General features: G+C 37.8%; 1 protein-coding gene across 6 annotated transcripts in view; it reads left to right on the top strand.

Annotated features, from left to right (window-relative positions):
• The window catches only part of tenm1 (teneurin transmembrane protein 1), a 2244326-nt gene that overhangs the window by 2206621 nt on the left and 15090 nt on the right, over positions 1–22615 (top strand). For all 6 annotated transcript variants that reach the window (XM_073058035.1, XM_073058034.1, XM_073058032.1 and 3 more), the window contains one exon: positions 251–1859. In XM_073058035.1, coding sequence (XP_072914136.1) covers positions 251–1859 — 1609 coding nt within the window. The remainder of the gene's footprint in view (positions 1–250; positions 1860–22615) is intronic.

The following is a 22615-nucleotide window of genomic DNA, read 5'->3' as shown; positions in this document are numbered from 1 at the left end:
TTCAGGAAGGACTGCCCCAGAGTACTTTTTGCACCTGATTTAATTTGAATTCACAATCTCAAAGAACTCAAGGACATATGGTATGAGACCACACTCACCAGGAATGAACTCCCCTATTGCATCTTTCCACATAACATTGGCATTGAAAATTGTAGAGTAATTCTACCTTAAATGACTGTGTTATGCCTTGAAATTGGTTCAGGTATCTGGAATTGTCATCAAGTAACAATTTTTTTTTATTTTTCAACAGTCTGTGACACTTCTATTGCACAGCCAGCGAAGATACATTTTTGACTATGATCAGACTGATAGACTTTTCTCAGTCACCATGCCAAGTATGGTTCGACATACCATGCAGACCATTTGCTCTGTAGGGTATTATAGGAACATCTACACACCGCCTGACAACAGTGCCTCCATCATACAGGATTACACAGAGGATGGGCGCCTGATGCAGACATTATTTCTTGGCACTGGACGAATGGTGGTCTACAAATACACTAAACTGTCCAAGTTTTCTGAAATTCTTTACGACACCACTCAAGTCAATTTCACCTATGACGAAGCGGTTGGAGTGATTAAAACAATCCAGCTGATACATGAAGGGTTCACGTGCACAGTCCGATTTAGACAAGCAGGCCCACTTGTGGCTCGACAAATCTTCAGGTTCAGTGATGAAGACCTTGTTAATGCTCGTTTTGACTACAGCTATAATAACTTCCGAATTACGAGCATGCAGGCTATGATTAATGAAACTCCACTGCCCATTGATCTTTATCGACATGACGATGTCTCGGGCCGGTCAGAACAATTTGGCAAGTTCAGTGTGATCTACTATGATCTCAACCAGATTATAACCACCACTGTTATGACGCACACCAAGAAATTCAATGCCAACGGTCAAGTGAGAGAAGTCCAGTTTGAGATCCTGAGATCAATTACATACTGGATGACAGTTCAGTACGATAACATGGGACGGATGGTAGTATGTGAAATAAGAGTGGGATCAGATACCAATCTCACAAAGCATTCCTATGAATATGATGCCGATGGGCAACTACAAACTGTGTCAATTAACAACAAACCTCAGTGGCGTTACAATTACGACTTAAATGGAAACATTAACCTGGTGAGCTATGAAAGTGGTGTTCACCTAACCCCACTGAGGTATGACCTACGAGATAGGATTACCAGGTTTGGAGAAGTCCTGTACAAAATGGATGAGGATGGCTTCCTCCAGCAGAGGGGAGATACCATATTTGACTACAATTCCAATGGTCTGCTCATCAAAGCATACAGTAATAAGGAAGGCTGGAGTATATTGTACCACTATGATGGACTCGGAAGGCGTGTGGCCCGCAAAACAAATACAGGACAACACCTGCAATTTTTTTACGCAGACCTCATTAAACCAACCAGAATCACTCACATTTATAACCATACAAATTCAGAAATCACATCACTCTACTACGATCTTCAGGGTCATCTCATTGCTATGGAGATCAGCAATGGTGAAGAGTTTTATGTAACCTGTGATAATACAGGAACTCCCCTAGCTGTGTTCAGTAATTCTGGACAAGTTATTAAACAGATGCAATACACACCTTATGGGGATATTTACCAAGACTCCAACTCAGATTTTCAAGTGATTATTGGTTTTCATGGAGGGCTTTATGATCCCCTGACCAGGCTCTTGCATTTAGGCCGTCGTGATTATGATGTTTTGTCTGGCCGTTGGACTACACCAAACTATGATCTCTGGAAAGACTTAAACAACAATCTATTTCCATTCAACCTGTATTCATTTAAAAATAACAACCCGGTCAGCACTGTTCAGGACATCACACAGTTCACAACAGGTAAGGAATAATGTACAACTTTATATTTGTCTGAAATATCTCTCTGCAGTAAGCATGCCATAAAACCTGTTAAATTATCCATAGCATGTATGTAAGAGTTAGAATGTGACTCCTTAAGGTGATTTTCCAAAATTGTTGGAGTTGGGAAGTATGGTTTTCATTAGAGTTGTTTTAAATAGATCATAGTATGGCAGAGTACGAACCCTTCAGCGCACAATGTTGTGCTGACTAATATAAGCCTACTCCCTGATCAACCTAACCCTTCCCTCCTACACACCCAATAATCCTGCTTTTTTCTTACACCCTTATCTTTTAAAAGAGTCTATTAAATGCCTCTATTGTATCACCCTCTACCACCACCCTTAGCTGTCCATTCCAGATGCCTATCATACTCTGTGTAAAAAAAATATTCAATATCCCCCCTGAACTTTCTTCCACTCACCTTAAGCGTATGTCCTGTGTGAAAAATGTGTTAGCTGTCCACTCTATCTATGTCCCTCGTAGCCTTATACACTTTTATCAAGTTGCCTCTCATTCTCTGTCGATCCAAGGAGAAAAGCCTTAGCTTGCTCAACCTTTCCTCATATGGCATGTTCTCTAATCCAGGCAGCAACCTGATAAACTTCATTTCACCCTTTCTGAAGCTTCCAGTTCATTCAGTATAATTAGGCAAACAGAACTGAATACAATAGTCTAACTGTGGCCGACCAGAGTTTCATAGAGCTGCAACATTACTTCGTGGCTCTCAAACTCCACTTCTGATTAATGAAGACCATCACATCACATGCCTTCTTAGCTGCCCTACCAATTTGCAATGCCAGCTTTAAGAGATCCATGGACTTGGATCCCCAGATCCCTATGTTCCTCCATGTTGCTAAGTATCCTGTCATTAACCCTGCACTCGACCTCAACCTTCCAAAGTGTATTATTTTACACTTTTCCTGTCTGCTATGTCTTCACCCAACTCTGCATCCTGTGGCTGTCCCATTATAACCCACAGCAACCATCTACACTGTCCACAACACCTCCAACCTTCAAGTCATCCACCATCTTACTAACACTCCCTTCCACTTCCTCATCCAGGTCTTTTAAAAATCACGAAGAGCAGGGGTCCTAGAGCAGATCCATATGCCACTAGTTATCAAAAAGAACTCTAAAAGGGAGAAATAAAGATATTAAAGATGGAAATAGAGCTGTTTCTGAAGATACAAGCAAAGGAGTTGCCGTTTAGTGTGTTACGTATTCAGGCAACAATAAATATAGATGAGATAGGCAAGGGTTTAACAACAAATAACACGTTTATTAAACACTGAAACAAACCCCCTCAAAAGTAAACAAACCCAAACGTAACCGGAAAACAGCTGCTGTGCGACACATTCACAGTTCTTAATAGCCTTGCAGTCCCAAACAGTCTTTAAAGCGGTATTGAGAAAAAACAGTTCTTTAGAACGATATGCCGAAAGTTCAAAAGCTCACAGTACTTTTAAAAGGAGAGACTTTTTTAAAGCGATGTAAATTCTCTTCCACGTCGATGTCCTTCGATTCCCCGGCGTCGAACTTTCCCACGAAGAATTTTATAAAATATAATGGCTCAAAAGTACTGACCTTTCTTCCCACACTATTCTCAATCTCCCGCTATTTCCAGCGGAGACTAACACGAGAATAGTAAACGAAATCCTTCCGAATGAGGATCAAACAAGGTCGAACTTTTCCACCTTCGAAAATCGATTCTCCTCGATCTTTACCTTCCAAACTTTTGTTCACTCTCCATCAGCAAAGAAACCGTTGGCAGTGACCTTTTAAACTTTAGGCATTATATAAAACATCATTTTTAACTAAACTGCGTCATCACATTAAATCACGCAGTGACATGAAGTCATCTTAGCAAATTCCGCCACGAACTGCCCCACCTGACAAGGTGGGTCTTCCTTTTATACCCTGTAGAAAAAACCTGTCACATGACCTCTACTGGCGGGAAAATGACATCACTCCACCATCACAAAACCATTACCTCATGTCCAGTATAACTTCAACCCCAGTCACGTGACAAGGGTACCACTGTCACGTGTCACGGGTACGTAACACCTCCCTCCAAAAAAAACATTTTTGGTCTGACAAGAACAAAAATTTTAACAATCACTTACAAGAAAAACAAATGTATAAATTATATAACATACACAATATACAATACAGTAGGAGTGTTACAATAAAAAAAACCACTCCAAAAAAAAAATTACATTGTACATTCAACATCGAGATAGACAATCAGCAACCACATTATCTCTACCTTTAATATGAGTTATCACAATATTGTACTCTTGTAACATCAAACTCCAATTTAATAATCTTCTGTTTTTGTTTTTCATCTTACTCAGAAAAACTAACGGATTATGATCAGTGTAAACAATAAGTGGTTTTTGAGTTGTACCAACATATACCTCAAAATATTCTAAAGCCAAAACAAGAGATAACAATTCTTTCTCTATTGTTGAATAGTTTCTTTGATGCTTATTAAATTTCTTAGAAAAGTAAGCTACTGGATGATCAACCTCATCACCCTCATTCCTTTGCATCAATACTGCTCCCGCAGCTTCATCACTAGCATCTACAGCTAATGAAAAAGGTTTTTCAAAGTCAGGTGCCTTAAGCACAGGTTGTTGACATATCATTGTTTTTAATTTTTCAAATGCTTCCTGACAAGGCACTGTCCACACAAACTTTACATTCTTCTGCAGAAGATTAGTTAATGGAAGGGCAACATTAGCAAAATTCTTACAAAATTTTCGATAATATCCTACCATTCCCAAAAATCTTCTGAGAGTTTTTTTCCCCGTCGGAGTGGGAATCTCTAAAATTGCCTGAACTTTTGCCTGAACAGGAGCTACCTTACCTTGATCTACAACATAACCAAGGTAAGTCACAGTGGCATGTCCAAATTCACTCTTGGCTAAATTAATAGTCAAGTTAGCTTTTGAAAGCTTTTCAAACAATTTCTCCACCGCAATTATGTGTGCTTCCCAAGTATCATTTCCTGTCACTAAATCATCAATATAAGCATCAGTATCTTTCAATCCCTGAATCACAGAATTAATCATCCTCTGGAAAGTACCTGGGGCATTCTTCATCCCAAATGGAAGAACATTATACTCATATAACCCAGATGGAGTTACAAATGCAGAAATCTCTCTACCTCTGTCCGTTAATGGAACACACCAATACCCTTTCAATAAATCAATCTTTGTAAGGAACTTTGCTTTTCCAACTTTATCTACACAATCATCTACTCTAGGAATTGGATATGCATCTGTTTTCGTTACAGCATTCACCTTCCTATAGTCCGTACAAAACCTAATACTACCATCAGGTTTTGGCACCATAACACATGGCGAACTCCAATTCGAGTTAGAATGTCTAATAATATCATTCTCTAACATGTATTCAATTTCTTTCTCAGCAAGTTCACATTTTTCCATGTTCATCCTATATGGATGTTGTTTAATAGGTTTGGCATCTCCAACATCTACATCATGTGAAGCTATAGTAGTCCTTCTCGGAACATCTGGAAACAAATCCTTATACTTAAAAATCAATTCCTTCATCTGTTGTTTCTGCTCTAGCTGTAAATGTGCTAATTTCTCATCCATATTTTCCAAAATGGTCGAATTAGGTAACCTAACAGAAACAATGTTAGATTTAGAATGAAAGTCAGATGAATCATCTATCATGTTCCCAGTTAAATCAAACTCATTCTCACTAACCACAACAGTCACAGTATCAGATTGTTTCTCAAAATATGGTTTAATCATATTTATGTGGCAAAGTTGTGTTGACCTTCTGCGATCTGGAGTTTTTATTACATAATCCACATCATTGATTCTAGACACAATTTCATAAGGTCCATGAAATCTAGCTTGTAAAGGATTTGTCTGCACTGGGAATAGAACCAACACCTTATCTCCAGGCTTAAACATCCTCATCCTAGCTTCCTTATCATACCAAGTTTTCATTTTCTCCTGAGCCAACTTTAAATTTTCCTTGGCTAAACTACAAGCTTTATGTAACCTGTCCTTAAATTTCAAAACATAGTCCAACAAATTAGTATGCACTTCCTTACTAATCCACTGTTCCTTCAATAAAGCTAAAGGTCCTCTAACTCTATGCCCAAACACAAGTTCAAATGGACTAAAACCTAAAGATTCCTGTACCGATTCCCTTACTGCAAATAAAAGTAAGCTTATACTCTCATCCCAGCCACTTTCATTTTCCACACAATATGTCCTAATCATATTCTTGAGAGTAGAATGAAACCTCTCCAAAGCACCTTGCGATTCTGGATGGTATGCAGACGAAATGATTTGCTTAGCTCCCAATTTATAAACTATCTGTTGAAACAATCCAGACATAAAATTACTACCTTGATCAGTTTGTATTTCCTTAGGCAATCCAAAATAAGTAAAGAATTTTATAAGAGCCTTCGTCACAGTTTTAGCTTTTATATTCCTAAGTGGTACTGCCTCTGGAAACCTAGACGAAGTACACATGATAGTCAACAAATACTGATAACCAGTTTTTGTCTTTGGTAATGGACCAACACAATCTACAATAACTTTAGAAAACGGTTCACCGAATGCTGGAATAGGTTGTAATGGAGCTACTGGTGTAACCTGATTTGGTTTACCCACAATTTGACAAGTATGGCACGTCTTACAAAACATCGCCACATCTTTTCTTAAACCAGGCCAGTAAAAATGTTTTAAAATCTTGTCCACAGTTTTCCTTACCCCTTGATGTCCACCTAAAGGCACACTATGAGCTAAAGTCAAAATCTCATTTCGATAAACTTTAGGAACAACTACCTGATAAACAACATTCCATTCCTCACTTGCAGGAATTGTAGGCGACCTCCACTTCCTCATCAACACTCCTTTTTCCAAGTAATATCCTACTGACACCTTCTCAATTTCACTACCTAGTAAAGCTTGATCCCTTAATTTTATAATCTCAGGATCTCTATTCTGCTCTGCTATCATCTCCTTCCGAGACAGAGACAAATCTTCATAGTCAGACTTACTCCCAGAATCTTGTTCAAACAACGAAGGTAAGAAAGTCTCTGACACATCCTCAAAACTCGAATCCTGAGTTGAACAGTCATGAGTAACAACCTCATTCTGCACATCAATTTTTTTAGCCATAGCTCTAGTCACAACACAGGAAGAATCTGTGTTAGAATTCACCTCTGGTTCCTCTGACTCCATTATCAAATGCACTTCAGGAAAAACTTGTCCACCTGCCAAGTCATTACCTAACAATAAAGAAATACCCTTCACAGGTAAGCTATGCTGTAGTCCTACTTTAACAAATCCTGTAACTAACCCTGACTTTAAATTTACTTCATGTAAATGTACAGGCATAAAATCACTTCCAACACCTCTTATGTAATTCACCTCACCAGTATCACTCTCTTCATTAAACTTCAACACACTATCTAACATCAGTGATTGAGAAGCTCCAGTATCCCTAAGAATTTTTATTGGCACCAGAGTAGATCCTTCTTTCAAGGATACAAACCCTTCAGTTATAAAATGATCATATCCCTTTCTAACTTTGTCAGACTCTAACAAATCCTCATTTGTGTTTACCAAACCCTGTAACTTTACAGGTGCTTCAGTATGTTGCACACAAGCATCTGGAACTGCTTCCTTCTCTTTCTTTTTCAATTTGAAACAGTTAGCTATTACATGGCCAGGCTTCTTACAATAGTTACAAATAAGACCAAACTGTTTTTCCTTCACAGGTTTTCCTTCCTCCTTACCTCTCTCATTAACCTCTGATTTAATTTCTAATTTACCTGGAGTCTCCATATTATTTTTCCTCTTAAACATTCTACCCTGAGGAAATTTATTCTTATGGATTAAAACATACTCATCAGCTAATCTAGCACAGTCCTGCAATTTATCAGTATCCCTTTCATTTAAGTAGGTCCTTACTTCAACAGGAATGCTTCTTTTAAATTCCTCCATCAAAATCAGCTCTCTCAATGTATCATAGTCCTCATTTACATTTTTAGAAGAAACCCATCTCTCAAAACACATAGCTTTATCATAGGCAAATTCCACATAAGTCTTTTCCACAGACTTCTTCAAACTCCTGAATCTTTCCCTATACGCTTCTGGGACTAATTCATATGCTTTGAGAATATTCGTTTTCACAATATCATAATCTAATGCTTGTGCAGCAGTTAAAGCTGTGTAAACTTGCTGTGCCTTGCCTTTAATCACACTCTGTAACAACACTGACCATTTATCTTTCGGCCACTCTGACATCCGAGCAATAGTTTCAAAATGTTGAAAATATCTTTCCACTTCTGTTTCACTAAATGGAGGGACCAATTTAATTTCTTGACTAGCAACAAACGGCTTTTTAAAATCAGAAGACTGATTCCCAGACCTTAATTTCGCCATTGCATATTCAAAATCTCTCTGCTTTTGTTCAGCTTCCATTTTACACCTCTCTAACATCATTTGTTCGATTTGCAACTGCATCTCCAGATTACTTATTGGAAACGATTCTAAAATCGATTCATCAAAATGACCCGAAGCCACAAAATGTGATGCGATCTTTCTCTGTATTACAGCTTTTGATGTAGTCGCCAAAATACCTTTAAGTTGCAATCTCTTAGCAATCACAGATACTTCAGTTTTTTTCGCCGTCGCTAACAAATCCGCGTCTGGCGAATCCAGAAACTCATCAATATTCATCGTTGCCGAATACCACTCACAAGCCAAACAAACAAAAAAAAATCGAGCAATCCCCGTTACGAAAACACCGATTCAAAACCCAAAAAACACTTTAAACTCAAACGATTCAATCCCGGACGAGCCCCCATAATTAATGTTATGTATTCAGGCAACAATAAATATAGATGAGATAGGCAAGGGTTTAACAACAAATAACACGTTTATTAAACACTGAAACAAACCCCCTCAAAAGTAAACAAACCCAAACGTAACCGGAAAACAGCTGCTGTGCGACACATTCACAGTTCTTAATAGCCTTGCAGTCCCAAACAGTCTTTAAAGCGGTATTGAGAAAAAACAGTTCTTTAGAACGATATGCCGAAAGTTCAAAAGCTCACAGTACTTTTAAAAGGAGAGACTTTTTTAAAGCGATGTAAATTCTCTTCCACGTCGATGTCCTTCGATTCCCCGGCGTCGAACTTTCCCACGAAGAATTTTATAAAATATAATGGCTCAAAAGTACTGACCTTTCTTCCCACACTATTCTCAATCTCCCGCTATTTCCAGCGGAGACTAACACGAGAATAGTAAACGAAATCCTTCCGAATGAGGATCAAACAAGGTCGAACTTTTCCACCTTCGAAAATCGATTCTCCTCGATCTTTACCTTCCAAACTTTTGTTCACTCTCCATCAGCAAAGAAACCGTTGGCAGTGACCTTTTAAACTTTAGGCATTATATAAAACTTCATTTTTAACTAAACTGCGTCATCACATTAAATCACGCAGTGACATGAAGTCATCTTAGCAAATTCCGCCACGAACTGCCCCACCTGACAAGGTGGGTCTTCCTTTTATACCCTGTAGAAAAAACCTGTCACATGACCTCTACTGGTGGGAAAATGACATCACTCCACCATCACAAAACCATTACCTCATGTCCAGTATAACTTCAACCCCAGTCACGTGACAAGGGTACCACTGTCACGTGTCACGGGTACGTAACAAGTGCCATCATAACTAAGCTCCACCCTCTTTTAGCTACTTTTTCCTCCTTACATACCAACATAAACTCTTCTTATCTGTTTTTCTTTCATATCTACTTGTTTTTTTTTATTGTGTTTTCAAATAGTTACAGAATAAAAGTGTGTGAAAAAGAAAATATGTGTTACCCATCCCCCCTCCCCTTAACCCCTCCCCCCTAACATCCCTGTTGAAAAAAAGAAGAAAGAAAAAAAAAGGAATGCCTGGATATTGGAAGATCCCCACATGCTCCATGGAGTTCGTAATAACTTTAATATATATATTTATTTCTTTCCCCAACTTGTTTTTGAGGAACTTATCCATCAATGGTAGCCAACTTCTTTCACCTTAGTCTCTCAATTAAGTAAACTACCATTGTCTCTTCCCAGGACTGTTAGGTCTCCAGGCAACCAGTTTCATGACTTACATCATCCTTAACCACCACCTGCCCCACTGGCTTGTAGAAATTTGTACTCTCATTTCTCTTTCTCTTTGTTTCAATTCAGTTATACTCAGGTCTATTTACACATTTCTGCTAAATTTTTAGGTTACGTTTGTCAAGTTCATGAGTTTTTGATAGATGCCTATATCAAATTTGATATTATCTTCAGTTTAGGTGGAGGTACTGCATCCTTCACTGAGTGACTTTCGTTCTCCCAAATCTTTCCTGAGATTTATAAAATATCTCTTTAAGTTTCTAATATTGCTAATGTACCATCTCATCTTTTAATCTATTTTCCCAGTCCAATTGGACCAACATTATTCTCACACTAAACTAATTGCCTTTATTGAAGTTTAAGACACCAATTTCATATTTAACTCTATTTGAAATTGTACAGGCCTATGATTACATTTTCATATTCTTCACCATAAGCTCATTGCTAAATCCCATACATTACGTGATCTAAAGTCTAAAACAGCCTATTCTCTGGTCAGTTTCTCAACAAATTGCCCCAACAAGCCATCCCAAATGTGCTCTGTAAACTCATTCTCAATGCCATCCTTCAAGAACTTATATTAGATCATTAAAATCACAAAAAAATTATTGTAGCTCTTTCTCACAGTCCACATTACTTTTTTAATTAATCCTCTGTCCTATGGTATAGCTACTAATAGAAGGTCCATATGCTACTTCTGTCAGAGGCTTTCTACTCATATTATTTCTATTCCCCTCCTACTCCTGGGGGAGTTCAGAACCAGAGGCCACAGTTTAAGAATAAGGGGTAGGCCATTTAAAACAGAGTTGAGGAAAAACTTTTTCACCCAGAGAGTTGTGGATCTATGGAATGCTTTGCCTCAGAAGGCAGTGGAGGCCAATTCTCTGGATGCTTTCAAGAAAGAGTTAGACAATAGACAATAGGTGCAGAAGTAGACCATTCGGCCCTTCGAGCCTGCACCACCATTTTGAGATCATGGCTGATCAATTCCTATCAATACCCGGTTCCTGCCTTGTCCCCATATCCTTTGATTCCCCTATCCATAAGATACCTATCTAGCTCTTAAAGATAGCGGAGTCAAGGGATATGGGGAGAACGCAGGAACGGGTTACTAATTGAGGATGATCAACCATGATCACATTGAATGGTGGCGCTGGCTCGAAGGGCCGAGTGGCCTACTCCTGCACCTATTGTCTATTGTCTACACTGATTCTACATCCTGAGCTTTGGAGCCATATTTTACTCAGCACTGCAGTGGTTTCATCTTTTATAAACATAGCCATCCCCCCTCCTTTCTCTTTCTGTCTATCCTTGTGAAATAGCAAATCCTCTGAAATACTCATTTTCAATTAATCAAACCTATTTATTTCTATTTCTGTATCAACTCATCTACCATGTTATGATTACTATGCACAATGAGATACATAATCTTTAACCTTGTAATCCCATTTTCCCTTTAGCTCTATGTACTTCCTCTTTTTATGTTGCGCTCTTTTCTGATATGCTTTAGTGATCATTACCCCGAGCTAGTACCTTGTCCGTAAGACCATAAGAGAAAGGAGCAGAATGAGACCATTCAGCCCATCAAGTCTGGCCCAACATTTCATCATGGCTGATCCTGTTTCCCTTTCAGCTCTATTTTCCTGTCTTCTCCCCATAACCTTTAACATCCTAACTAATCAAGAACCTATCAACCTCCACCTTAAATGTACCCAATGACCTGGCCTCTACAGCCAATTCCACAGATACACCACCCTCTGATTAAGAAATTCTTCATCATCTCCATTCTAAATGGACATCCTATTCTGAGACTGTGCCATGAATCCTTAGCTTTATACTCCCTGGGTCCGAGATTCCCCACTATAGGAGACATCTTCTCCACATCCACTCTTGCAACATTCGATAGGTTTCAATGAGATCATCCCTCATTCTTCTAAATTCTAGTGAGTATCAGCTCAGAAACATCAAAACTTTTCATATGATAACCCTTTCATCCCCAGAATCACTCTCACGACCCTCCTCTGAACCCTCTCTAATGTCAGCACATCCTTTCTTAGATAAGGGTCCTAATACTGTTCACAGTACTCCGCGTGAGCCCGCACTAGTGCCTTAGAAATCATTACATCCTTGCTTTTAAATTCTAGTCCTCTTGAAATGAATACTAACATTGCATTTGCCTTTCTCACCACCTACTCAACGTGCAAGTTAACCTTTCATGAATCCTTCACAAGGATTCCCAAGTTCCTTTGCACCTTGGATTTTTTTTCTGTCCGTTTCAAAAATCGTCTACACTTTATTCCTTCTACCAAAGTGCAGGACCATTTACTTCCCTGTACTGTATTCTGTTTGCCACTTCTTTGCCCATTCTCCTAATCTGTCTGAGCCTCACTAGTCACTGGCAGCCAACCAGGAAAGGCTCCCTTTCTTGCCACACTTTGCTTCCTGCCAATCAGCCAATCCTCAATCCATGATAGTATCTTTCCTATAATAAACTGGACTCTTATCTCGTGTAGCAGCCTCATGTGACATACCTTGTCAAAGACTTTCCAAAAATCCAGTATGTAATATTCACTGATTCTCCTTTATCTATCTTGCTTATTATTTCTCAAAAAATTCCAATAGATTTGTCAAACAAGACTTTTCCTTAAGGAAACCATGCTAACTTTGGCCTATTTAGTCATGTGCCTACAAGTACCCTGAGACCTCATCTGAACAATCACTCCAACATTTTCCCAACCACTGAGGTCATGCTAACTGGTCTATAATTTCCTTTCTTCTGCCTCCCACCCTTTTTAAAGAGTGCAGTGACATTTGCAGTTTTCCAGTCCTCTGGAACCATGGCAGAATTGCCATGATTCTTGAAAAATCATTACCAGTGCCTGCACAATCTCCCCAGCTACCACTTTCAGAACCCTGGGGTATAGTCCATCTGGTCCAGGTGACTTATACACCTTCAGACCTTTCAGCTTTCCTATCAGCTTCATATTTGTGATAGTAATTGTACTCGCTTCTGCCCCTGACACTCGCAAACTTCCAGCTTACTGCTAGTGTCTTCCACAGTGAAGACTAGTGCAAAATACTTATTTAGTTCATCCAGCACTTCCTTGTATCCCTTTACTAACTCTGCAGAATTATTCTCCAGCAGTATGGTATCTACCTTCATCTCCCTTTTAGTCTTTATATATCTGAAAAATGTTTGGTAGCTTCTTTGCTATTATTTGATATGCTTGCCTTCATATCTCATCTTTTCCCTCCTTATGATCTTTTAGCCTTCCGCTGTTTTTTAAAGGCTTCTCAGTTCTCTATCTAACTTCCCACTAATATTTGCTCAATTGCATGTCCTCTTTTGCTTTTCTGTTGTTTTTGACTTGCCTTATCAGCCACAATTGTGTCATCCAGTCTTTAGAATACCTATTGTTTGGGATGCATCCATCCTGAATCTTCCAAATTTCTCCCAGAAAGTCCGGCCTTTGCTGTTCTGCTGTCATCCCTGCTGGTGCTGACTTTAGCTTCTCCCTTTCAAATTGCAGGGTGAAGTCTATCATACTATGATCACCGTCTCTTAAGGACTCCTTTGCCTTAAGCTCCCTACTCAAATCCAGTCCATTACACAATACCCAATCCAGACTGGCCTTTCCCCCTAGTGAGCTCAACCACAAGCTGCTCTAAAATCCCTTTTTATAAGCATTCTACAAATTCTCTCTCGGGATCCAGCACTCACCTGGTTTTTCTAATCTACCTGCAAATTAAAATCCCCCATGACTATCATAACATTGCCTTATTGACATCCATTTTCCACCTCTCATTGTAATTTGTAGCCCACATCCTGACTATTGTTGTCCCATCAGGGTTTTTTTTTACCCTTGCAGATTCTTAAATCTACCCACGTGGATTCTACATCTTTCAATCCTGTGTCACCTCTTTCTACAAATTTGATTTCACTTTTTATCAACAGAGCAATGCCACTCCCTCTGTCTAGTTTCATGCCAACTACCCCATCCTCAGCCCTATCACTCTGGTTCCCATCCCCCTGCCAATTCAGTTTAGACTCTCTCCAACAGCTCTATCAAACCTGCCCCCAGTTTGTCCTTTCTGTTGTCTTACTAATTACTATTTCACGTGAATCCGCACCTTCTACTCCCCCAACTGATTTTTGCCTCTGGGTCATACTCCTCTGCCAAGCTCATTTAAACTCTCCCTGACACCAAGCTACTTCTGCTTTCAGAGGGTTGAATATTAAAAAGTGACTAATTCACAATTCCCACAATATAATGAAGAGGTTATGTGAATAAAACTAAAATTAACCATGATTAAATGATGAAGCAGAAGTGAAGGTCCAAATGGCCTGATTCTCTTCCTCTTTTGCCTTCATAAATCAAAGTACTGAGTATGGGAGCTGAGATGCTATATTGAAGTTGTTTTAGAAATTGGTGGGGCCGAATTTGGAGCATTGTGTGCAGTTCCATTCACCTACCTACAGGAAAGATAACAATAAATTGAAAAGTATAGAAAATATTTAAAAGGATGTCGGCAGGACTTGGGGACCCAAGTTATCAGGAAAGGTTGAATAAGTTAGGACTTTTTTTTCCTCTGGGGTGTAGGAGAATGAGGGGGAGATTTGATAGGGGTATACAAAATTATGAGGGGTATAAGTAGAGTAAATGAAAGCAATTTTTTTTCCACTGCGGTTGGGTGAGACTAGAACTAGGGGTCACAGGTTAAGGCTGAAAGGTGAAAAGTTTAAGAGGAACATTGTGCTCATTATATATTTCGTGGTCTAAAAGAATGCATTGGGAGACGAGGTCAACTCAGGTTTGAAGTTGGCTACCCTTCTCAGTAGGGAAAAATATGGTGCAGTCATTGAATAAGCATTTTTGAATACTTGTACTAAAATGATAGAAATATATTCCAGAGAGAATTATAAATAAGAGATTAGTCTAGAAGATTATAATGTATATTTCAATAATAAAATGAGGAATTAAGTCTGCACAGGAATAACCTGAAAGTTGTGGATAAGGTATTCTCATGTAGAAATGTATCTGCAGTAGCTTTCACTAAACTTGCAACTTAGTGACAGTGTTGCATTGTACGTGTTTCTAATATTCAGTTCCATTAACTTCAATAAAGCCAAATTTAATAAGACATAACATAGACATGAAGTGCCAGATATGTAATGTAATGCTTAAATTTAAGGAGAAGAGAACAGGTCTAGGGAATTATACTCCAGTCAGTCCTACGTCAATAGTGGGAATATAATGGATTTCACACTAAAGGAGAGAATAAAAGAACAACCAGTGATGTAAAGTATAATAACGAATTGTCAGCATGCATTTCTAAAGAGGAAATTTAGATTGACTAGCCTTATTGAATTTTTGTGGAGTAACAGTGAGAGTAGACAATGATAATACAGTAGAAAAAAATCTATCTCAATTTTGAAATGCCTTCAATAAGGTTCTCCATAATAGATTAATGAATGTCAGATAATGTGGAGTCAGAAAACAAGAGGTAGACTAGATTGCTGGCTGGCTTCAGGACAAAAAGCAAAGACTGGGAGCCATGAAGGTGAGTAGTAGGATCCCACAGGGATTAGTCCTGAAACCACTGCTGTTGATAATTTAAATTAAAAATTTAAACTCTGAATTCAAAAACACAATTCCTAAATTGGCAAATGAATCGCAATTACAGGACAAAAGGAGCCAGCCAGTCTCAATGTAAATTGCAGTTCAAATAGTCGCCTTCCTCACCATCTCCCATTGTTTTAATTTTGTTGCTTTTCAGGTATTTACCCAGGATCTTTTAATTGCTATCATTGAATCTGTTTCCATGATTACCGGCAGCATTGTGTTTCAGATCCTAACCTCTCATTAGATTTTCCTTTTGTAGCATTTGAATTTTACATCAGTCATTTTTTATTCTAGATCCCCTGGTTCTTGCTTCTCACACTAATGTGAACAGTATTTTTGTTTCTGTCCATGTTCTTTGTGATTTTATACACCCTGCTATGAGCAAATTAATGTTCCCTAAGGTGCTATCATATCTTGCTTTGTTCTTATACTCAGAAGGACAGAAGAAATGGAAGCAGGAGCCCATTCAGCCCCCTTCACCTTTCAATAAGGAAGATTATTTTACAGTGCAACATCTCTTGTTCTTTTAATATCCAAAACTCTATCAAATTCTGTCAACAAAATAGGTAAAAGCTGTAACAGCAGTATAAATTATCTATGTCATAACTGGCACCAGGAATTTTCCATTAATTCCACCCCTGATTGAGCAAGCCCTTTGGCAGAGCCTTCAATTCCATTCCTCTCTGTGACTACTATATGAAGTTGAACCAAAAATGTTCACAACTTTGAACTTCAGATGACTTAGCTGGTCCATCATCAAAAACTTCACAGTTCTCTTGGGTGGAAAACTATTTCAAATATCCACCATCCCCAGGTGAAAAATATTTCTTATTTCAGTTCTGAGTGGCCAACCTCTTATTTGGAGACTTTTGCCCCAGGTTTCAGACATCCCAGCCAAGGAAAATGTTGTCCCTGCATCTATACTGTCAAGACCTGTCAGAATATTTATGATTCAATAAGATCATCACTCATTGTTATAAACTCCCTCGAGAGTGTAGGACCAGTCTACTTAATCTCTCCTGATAGAACAAATTCTCATCCTGGGAATAATCAACCTCCCTAATCCAAGTGAATGACTTATTTCAGTTTATTGTTGGGTTTCCGTTATTGAAATTTTAGTTTGTATTGCTTTAAATGTGAAAGTGCTATCAACCAAATATAAACCTGAATTGATTTATATATTTTGTGTTAGCCTTTTTAGCTATCGTGATTTCTGAATGATATACCAAGATATGATATGTTAATATAATTTATTGATTTGATTGGCTAACCTAATATGAGGTTCGTAAACCTACAATGCCTGTGTGATTCAAATAAATGCATTAATTACAAAAATGGCATTCTTTCAGCCATGCAGGAGCCCTAGTTTATTGAATTAAATATACTTTTACATGTAATTCTGTCTTGTATAAATAACTATAACCCAGATAAAAATAGTTTGAAATTTTAATTGAATTATTTTCAGAAATATTCCAATCAAAAACTGATATTCAGCATTCTAGGAAAATATTTTTAAAAATTTTCTCTTAAAGCAGAGTGAATGGATTTTTAAATAAAATAAATTGTTTACAAGCTAACTTCAGAGTCACTCTTTAAAAAGAATGCTTCAAGCAGATATTACTATCAAGTCTCAGATTGATTCTAGTTGAATCAAAATAAATGTGGCCAATGCATAGTGGGCTTTATTTATAATTTATTGTACTCTCAATAATACCAAGATATCACTTCAGTCAAAGTCCCTGAAGACATTTGTACATAGTTCCTGATACAATCCTGCACAGAGAACATTGGAAAACAGCCAAGAATCTAATATAAATTTACAATCTAAATCAACACTCTCTCAGATGCCCTGATCCTTGTGGAGTTGACATTGAGTACATGCAAGCTAGTTCCTATTGATGTAAGCTCATAGACCGAGACTAGTCCTTTTAACACACTCATTAGCAGTCCACAGACAAATACATCAAATGCATATGTCTTCTGAGATGAACCTGCAAACTGATATCATCCTGATTTCTGGAAACCCACTTTAGAGGTATACCACCCCCACCTTAAGTAATAAACTTCCATATTACAAGTCTTCTTCAACATGCCACCTGCCTTCACCCTCGTTCACCACCCTCACAACTTATCTCAGAGGTCTGAAGTCCTGAGACAACAATAGCTTCAGCAGTAAAAAATCCGAGACAGAGAAAGTGATGGAAGCAGGAACTTTTGATGGTGGACCAGCTGTTGTCAGAAGTTCAGAGTCATGAAAATTTTTGGTTGAACTTCATATAATAGTCCCAGAGAGGAATGAAACTGAAGGCTCAGAAAAAGGGCTTGTTCACTCAGAGGTGGAATTAATGGCAAACTCCTGCTACCAGATATGGCATAGACACTTTATACTGCAGATATGGCTTTTACCTACTTGTTGGTCATGTGCAATATATCTCTGATGTATGTAAATCCTACCTGCCAAAGTTGATGGGTTCATTAGTAAGAGCAACAAACACAAAATACAGATGAACTCGGGCAGATTCTATGGAGGGAAATATACTGTCAATGTTTTGGGTCAAGATTCTTCATCAGGACTGCTTGCAGCATCTGCATAATCTCTTGTGGTTCGGGTCCATTAATATATTTGTAATATATAGCATGCTATTGCATACAAATTGTGTGTCAGAATTTGTTTTTCATGTTCAATATCCATAATCATATAGATTTAACCTTGAATAGATTATTTTCGAAGGAAATAAATCACATTGGGATGATTGGACTAATTTCACAATAACACATCTGGCTATTTGGAAGTTTGGTTGACCATCAAGCTTGGCAAAATATTTGCAGACATTTTAGCCCCAAATGAGAAGCCATCTTCAGTGCGCAGTTGAAGGTGCTGCCTCCTCAGAATGCCAGCTTATATACTCCTCCAGGGTCCCAATGGGTGTTGATTTGATGTCATGAACCAGCCAATCAGATCATGATGTCTAATCAATATCCATTGGAACCCTGGAGGAGTATATAAGCCGGCATTCTGAGGAGACAACACCCTCAACATCCTCAACTGTGCACTGATGAAGGCTTCTCAATTGGAGCTGAAACATCAGCAAACATTTTGCTAAGCTCAGCGAACAACCAAACATCCAAATAGCCCACCTGAGCCACCAATATTCTGCAATATTTCTAACATCTGGCTATTTTCTGGTGTCAGATCCACACTTAATGATGTTGTTAATCCTCTGGTTCCCATTTCCTCTCTTGCCTACATAAATCCAGAAGTCTTTGACTTTGCCTGTCATACAACAATTTCAGTAAAACTAAGATCTTTCATGCTACCTTGCTGCATTTTTGATATTTCAAAAGGTCACTCTGCTAACATCAGGATATCTGACTGGACTGTGTCAAAGCTTGCTGGAAAATGTTTAAATGCTTTCCAAGTTCCAGGGAATATACTCATACCAATATGGAATGCATTATCTCAGTGAGCAACCTGATGGCAATACACCATTGCATCCTTTCTAGATGACGTATAGCAAAGTCTATATCAACACAAGCAGGTGCCACACAAGTGCTGTTTATATCTGCACAATAAAGGATGTGATTTCCCCAAAATGAAAATATATTCTAAGATGGATAATGTGTTCCGAGTCATTTGCAACAACAATGAATAAATGAATGCAAAAATTAAAATCAATATAGTCTAATCATAACAGTTGGATGGCTGTACTATTTTGGTGTTCCAGATCTAACTATTCTGTGACTGCAAACTGGCCACTTCAAGATTGATACAATTCCCCTGAAGTTTCCACAGGTATCTTTGGCAATCCATACTACAACCATGCCCTAAATTGAGCATGATCTTCACACTGTAGCTCAAGGTTACTTGAAGGAGTAAGCTGTGATGGTTGGCTTTGAGCTGAGCATACAGCCAGAGGAACCATGACAGAAGATTCATTACAGCCCATTTAAGAACAGGCACTGATGTCTTTTACTTGTACCCCATTCAACCTTTAGATTTTGGCACCTGCACGCATTTGAGTGCAGGCCCGTCAGTAACTAAAAAGATCGATTTTAGCTCTTTGTTCTGGGTGTAAACCACTCTAAGATCATTTCAAATATAGTCAACCAGCTTAATTGTAAGTGAAATGCACAATGGTTTAGTCTACCACCAAAGAGTGGTAGACTAAACCTCCAGGGATTTTTCTTTGACTGCTAATATAGACAAAAAAGTTAGAAGACTGTTGATACTCCTGAGTTGCAGATTTTTCCAGTTCTCTGTCAAATTTTCCTGGGTGATTGATTGCTTTAATGGTTGATCAGCATTCTTATTTCAGATGTGTCAGATTTATGAATATTTCACTTTTAAAAGCTGTTAAGGATGTTGAAAACTACAAGGCGGACTGACAGATAATTGTACTGAAAAGGCTGTACAAACATATAATGAAGTAATTTTATTCAGTGTCGGAGTCTGATGCACGGAATTCAATCAGTGTGAAATTAAAAAGGAGTTCACTTCAGTGCAGATAGTTACAATAACCGTCACTAATCTGCTTCAAAGAAAAGTGCTTATTTTAGCTGTAAACTATTCATCATTCTTTTGCAGGGATGGTAAATGACAATTTGCTCCTTCATATATAAAATGTGGGTAATCTGGTGAGGGTGCTTTCTGAAAAAGCTCTCCTTGTGCAAAACAGAATTAGCATGCAACTTGGACCTTTTAGTTATGATACATTTATTGCTATCACTCATAAGACTAAAGTAGGTTGTTTAAATGGAAAAATCCTGCACTGCATTGAAGATAATACACTATACAGGTGAAATACACAAACAATATATGACATAATCGGGACGTTTACAACATTAATGGAATATATATTCTGCACTCAGTCCTAAGTTTAGTAAATATAGTTACGTCTTATTTTGGGAATTAGTACAGTGCTGTGATGTTTGTTTTATTTAATCCACTATATAAAGCATTATTATAAAAATGAACCAAAGATAAACTACAACAGATCATATAAGTGCCATTATGGAATGGCAAAGCAGACTCATTGGGCCAAACAGCCTATTTCTGCTCCTATGTTTTATGGTCTTATGGTCTTAATAGTTAGAATTGAAGGTGTTAAATGGTGTGATCTAATGTGATGATGACATAACTACAAGAACTTTGCTGAGAAGCAGCATAAATAATTACGTATCCCCAATTGTGATTTCACATTCCATAGCTCACTATATATCTTATTTCTAAATATAGAAGCAAAATAATTCATAAACCTCATAAATTCTTCTTGATTGTGAATATTCAAAAACCTTGCTTTATGATCAGTGCAAAGGCCATATTGTCATATGTGGCTCATTATCCTCAAACTTACTCTGAATTTAAAACCATCAAAGCCTCTGGGACATCTTATGCAAAATTATGTACAGAAAATGATACCACAGGTTTTGAGTGTAGGCTTTTAAGATTTGTCACAGGATGTCACCAAATTATATATATTCATCATCTGTGTCATAACGGCATCAATGGCTGGGCAGAGGGAAGGATGTACAGTGTGTATATACAGTGTATGTATTTAATTTTGCAGCCTCTCAATCAGTACTGTGCAAGAATGGTCAGTTTCTTATGTGAATGTATAATGACGGGCAACTATTCTCCCTCAGAAGCATGTTGGCTAAGTTCCCCCATGACATTCTAAAATGAGCTCTGTACTCACAAGGGGACTGATGCCAAAAAGAACCAGACTGAATTTCCTGACTTGTACAATGTGCCCCCAAAACAAATGAGTATGTGATCTATTCTAGTTAAGACAACCTTACAGCACTGAGAAAAAAACAATAATGCTTTTCAGTATCGTTTCTCAGCAGTATATATGTTTTAACCATCTTACCTCTCATTTAATATTTCCTGAATAAACTGATCATTTTACATTTTATAGTTCAGTCACTGATTGGATCTGCTTTAGATTCCCTAATTAATTCCCCTAACATTGTCCAGAACGGCAAAAAATATTTTATATTTATTTTTAATCCTGTTCTTATCCAAATTAATTCAGACAATCTATAACTCAATACTATGAGAAGCATCACATATTTTATGTTTCAAAAATGTGGAGAAATTTATTTTTGTTTATTAGAGTTAATTGCGTGTAGAAGTATTGACTCCACTAGAATCAATGGAAGTAAATGCTCAGGCATGAGTACAGCCCATTACCAATATTCACATGCATTTGGTCCCAGTATAAGTGATTATTTGTTCCCATTGTCTCTAAACATTAAATTTAATCAGATTTTTTAATGACTATGATCTGAAGGTTTAAGTAGCACTGAAATTAATAGAAATATTTCTATTAGATTGATAGTAGAAACATAAACACATTATTTTAAACTGGAATCATAATCAGTTCCATGAAATTCTCAGTAATTCAAAAGGAAATCTATGAAAATATGATGAATCCTGTTGCCTGCAAGTCTGTGACATCTCACAATGTCATACTTGTTATTTTAGCACTCTGGCAGCTCAAAGTATTCAAAGGCATTACAATAAATTATAACCTTCAAGAACTGTTTCGTAAAAAAACAGAAAATCTTTCCGCTCGACAGATTTTTGTTGAACTTGATAAACTCCTAACAGCCAGGAACAGCAACTAAGGAATTACAAGGAGCTGCCAATATAGATGCCATCAAATGTTTTCTTTCTGCTGGCTCCTGTGTCAGTGCTGCTTAGTGGATGCTTCTCATTAGCACCAATAGCTAGCCTATGTTTGATCTCCTATTTTAGATTTATAGAATTAAGTCATAAGGACAATTTTCATAGATATGACTTTAGATAGGTTTAATAATAGGGAAGCTCAATTCTCCAGTGAGGGTACAAGACTAATAATGTTAATCTGAAAATTAGAGCCAAGGCACAAGGGAGAAAATCAGAAACATTTTAGTTATACAATGAGCAGTGAA

The sequence above is a fragment of the Hemitrygon akajei genome, chromosome 10, assembly GCF_048418815.1.
Source record: "Hemitrygon akajei chromosome 10, sHemAka1.3, whole genome shotgun sequence".
NCBI classification, from domain to species: domain Eukaryota; kingdom Metazoa; phylum Chordata; class Chondrichthyes; order Myliobatiformes; family Dasyatidae; genus Hemitrygon; species Hemitrygon akajei.
This window is presented reverse-complemented; position numbering and strand designations above follow the sequence as displayed.